We start from the raw sequence: 4,086 nt of genomic DNA on the forward strand, positions 1-4,086 counted from the left end.
ATTTCTCCCCTGCAATAAAACAACCCTAATCCTTGTTAACAGAAAAAAAAAAAAAAAAAAAAAAAAATCTCAGGCTCAACATGCAGCAATCAAAAAGGGCGCTGTCTCTTGTAAATCACGCATCACTTTGGGATAGGTCAGCGTCATCACTCAACTTTCATCCGTTCAATAATCTGCCAACACATTATTTATATAAAAAGTAATTATAAGTCCAATATTTTTATTAACTAATAATAACAATAATACTAATATAAATTCCACATTATATATTGTGTAAACTACCCTCATATTAGGCGTAACCGTTCAAAGAGAACAACAGCCTAGTGAATTGAATTTGACATCCATTTATATCCTAATTTAAACGCTCGACCTACAGCCTAATTCGTCATTTATAATATTGTTCGATACAGCCCTTCTCTATTTCCTCTTTTTGTACATATATAATTATGTACAACGGAGAAGGTGCGAGAACAAACCACTTAAACCTGCAATTTACTCAACAAGTCCTGCAGATAACTGTAATTGCTTAGTTGAATATTCGACAACCTAATTTCAGTTGTCGATTCGCTGCCCTTGGGAAAGTCCTTTGAAGTGAAAGTGAAAAGGGGGATTTCAGAAAAGTAATTAATTTCACCAAGCGCGATTAGAAACACTTCAGACCTCCTCGGCATTTGCGTATTTACGACAAAATGCCACAATATCAGAAAATTAAAGAAGACATTCTTTACCTCTTGTCGTCTTACACACTACTTTTCAATGCCAGTGCCACCCATGGGGAAGGGAAGGGGCAGGCGGAGAGACACTGGCGAGGATGAAAGGTGAGAAAAGTGGAGTGATACACAAGCAGATTCAAGCTGTTCTGATTGTCAATTAAACAAACGAAACAGAGAGGAAGAGGCGAATAGGCGTGTTTTAAATAAGGGTGAGCTTGTGCGTGTTTTTTTTTTTTATTAAGCTCTCCGGTTCAATGCAAGTTGAGACTGAACTTCATCAACATGCACCTGTGTGCTGCTGTCACTTTCATCTGTCAGTGCGCTAGTGAGGGGCTCGTACACGCTGCCATCCTCAGGTATTCCAGGTAGGCTACATCCCTCGCTGAAGTAGCCTAAAGAAGTTAATTAATTTAATTGAACTAAATTCCGACCTGACAAGTTGGTCATTGGAATGAATAGAATGAATATGAAGCTAAAGAGTCCGAACAACACCGAGGTCACCGCTCTGAATAAAAAAAAAAACTCATGGAATAAATAAAGATATATATAATAGGAAACGCGCTTTCCCTTCAAACAGGGTGGGCTTTTTTCTGGAGTAGTCTGCGTGTTCGGCACAACCGCGCATGCGCCAGTGGCACTTTCACTACCTGCCACACAATCCTGTATTTCACATGGGGCAAGCGGGAGTTCTCATTCACTTGCGTAAACGCTGCAGCTGAGTGGTGGTTGACAGTCTCCGGCGACACGAGGAAAACAAGACAGCGTACTTTTTTTTTTTTTTACCTCTCCTCTTTGCTAAAGGCGTATCACTAATGGATGCCAATATGAAGCAGAAAACATAAGTTGAGCACTCATAAGGACGCTGCCACTTGTACTTTACGGAAGATCCTCAACGGTGGGATGAAGAACTGAAGCCTTAGGTAAGTAGCCAAAACAACACGAGCTGCAGTTGTGATCTTAAAATAAATGTAACTGTAATTGTTAAACTTTTAAAGGAGTCCTGTGTGTGATTTTGCAAGATATTTATAGGCTACTAATGCTTATTTTTTCCCCTTACATATTCTTTTTCCAGAGAGTTTGTGCCAACATGTCTAAACCAATGGATCACGTTAAACGCCCGATGAATGCTTTCATGGTTTGGTCCAGAGCCCAGCGCAGAAAGATGGCTCAGGAGAACCCGAAAATGCACAACTCCGAGATCAGCAAACGATTGGGAGCGGAGTGGAAACTTCTCACCGAGTCTGAGAAAAGGCCATTCATTGACGAAGCCAAACGACTGCGAGCGATGCACATGAAGGAACACCCAGACTATAAATACAGACCGAGGCGGAAGCCCAAGACTCTGATGAAAAAAGATAAGTTTTCTTTCCCTGTGCCATACAATCTCGGGGAGCACGACGCACTCAAAGTTAACGGGCTTTCTGCAGGAGCACTTTCCGAGTCCATCATGGGAAACCCTGATAAGGCAGCAGCGGCTGCAGCGGCCGCAGCGGCGAGGGTATTCTTCAACCCGGCCATGTCTACGAACCCCTATTCCTTTTTCGACCTAGGATCCAAGATGACTGAGCTTTCCCCACCTTCTTTTCCATACGCGTCCCCGTTGGGCTACCCGCCGGGAGGCGCCACGGCTTTCACCGGGACTGGCGGTGTAGGTGGCGGGACGCACGCCCACACTCACTCACATCCGTCCCCGGGAAACCCAGGCTACATGATCCCTTGTAACTGTACTGGCTGGCCCTCAGCAGGACTCCAGCCGCCCTTAGCATACATCCTGCTCCCTGGGATGGGAAAACCTCAACTTGAACCGTACCCTGCATATGCGGCAGCATTATGATAGGCCCACTTTGGACTAATACGAAAATGAAATGTGAAAACAAAAACAAAAAAAGCTATTCATGCAAGAGTTTTATTATGCATGCACAAACTTGTACATGTGATGAAGTGCTCGTCGTCTCAGATATCACATGTGTATGTATATTGATTAATACCTTTATCTAAGGTAATGCTTATTTAGAGAACTCTCTAATCTATTATTACTCAGCCATCACCTCTCACAGCCCAGAGGGAAAGGACTAAAGGATGGCAGAAATGCACAAATTTGAGAGGAAAAGGGTATCCGAGTAGTTTGCTCTTGTGAAAACCACTTTTGAAAGGTACACTATTCGATTTCTATCTTGCACCTGTTGGAATCAAGGGCAGCATATACAAAGAGCATATTAATAGCAGAATTAGGCTACTGTCTCAACATTTCTCCCCTCTTGAACTGACTGTAAATGTGTACAGATAAAAATGATTCTAGTTTATTTGCCGTTATAGGCTTAGTGTTTGAGATAGGGCCAGGAACCTACGTATTTCCCTAGAAATCCGGTGTATATTTTGAGTTTTTAAACAGTTTTATAGATGTCTGTAATATTTATTGTTTAGTGGAATCTATGGTGACCCAGGCAATTTTAAAAAGGACAAGACTAGTTCTGTAATATTTGCACATGAAACGTAGAGGATGTAATTTATTTTGAAGGTGATGTTCAATTTCAGTACTTTGCAACTTTCGGGGTTTGTTACATCAAACCGTATTTTCCCTCCCAGCAGTAAAAACAAGTTTCAGTTTAAATGCAGAAGTTTATTCACGGGGTTTTATCATTTCTTGATCCCTCACCCTCCCACTCCTCCTATCATGTGCAGCAGAAAAAAAAACGTTTTTAACTAACTCTTATGGAATTTGTATGTTTTGTGTTTTCTTTAACCTCCGTTATGTACTTCAATCTATTGCTACTGTTCACTTGTTGAGCAAAGGACTACAATAAAGCGTATTCGGATTAAACGGAAGGGAATCGCGGCTGCAGTTCTTGATGAGATGAACAAGATTGTTATCTTTTTCCTTTCCTGCTCCTCAGTCCAGGTGAAGTGTAAGGTATCCTCCAAAGGCCGCTTTTGTCCGCGCTTTGAATGGCACCACTGGGGGAAATCTAAATCAGCCCATTGTAATCAAGAGCCAAAACCTTATTTATCACAATTTTAATCGTGAATAGGAAAGAAGATAAAACTGTGTGGTACTCTGAGCTTTCTTTTCCCATGCAGGGGACAAAAAAGGGAACAGCTTTTAGGCCGCAGCACTGGCATGTCTTTGAGGCTTTTTAAAACAACTGAGCCGAGTGTGTGCGCTCCCAAGTTTAAAAAGAAAAGCAAAGTGCATTTAATATAGTGTAAATGAAAAGGGACACACTGTTAAAAAAAAACATGCTGTCTTAAGGGTGTATGCTCTCACGTGCACTACAGTGCGGTGTGTGTAGGGTGTGTGTATGTTATTGGGTGGACAAAATGTTAATTGATACTAGATCTCTAACGTGTAATGTATGTTATTTAAGCAAACTGC

General features: G+C 41.7%; 1 protein-coding gene across 1 annotated transcript; it reads left to right on the forward strand.

Moving 5' to 3' along the window:
* The first annotated feature begins 438 nt into the window (after positions 1–438).
* On the forward strand, positions 439–3,539 carry sox21b (SRY-box transcription factor 21b). The gene is made up of 2 exons (XM_038721238.1): positions 439–1,633; positions 1,786–3,539. The coding sequence occupies exon 2, from the start codon at positions 1,801–1,803 to the stop codon at positions 2,545–2,547; it is 747 nt and encodes a 248-aa protein (XP_038577166.1). The 5' UTR covers positions 439–1,633; positions 1,786–1,800; the 3' UTR covers positions 2,548–3,539.
* The last annotated feature ends 547 nt before the right edge of the window (positions 3,540–4,086 follow it).

The sequence above is a fragment of the Micropterus salmoides genome, unplaced genomic scaffold, assembly GCF_014851395.1.
Source record: "Micropterus salmoides isolate LMB-PRFRI ecotype aquatic unplaced genomic scaffold, ASM1485139v1 Ms_hic_scaffold_15, whole genome shotgun sequence".
NCBI lineage: Eukaryota > Metazoa > Chordata > Actinopteri > Centrarchiformes > Centrarchidae > Micropterus > Micropterus salmoides.

Excerpts from the sequence above, each read along its gene's own strand:
- sox21b (XM_038721238.1), top strand. The coding sequence starts at position 1,801 with ATGTCTAAACCAATGGATCACGTTAAACGCCCGATGAATGCTTTCATG.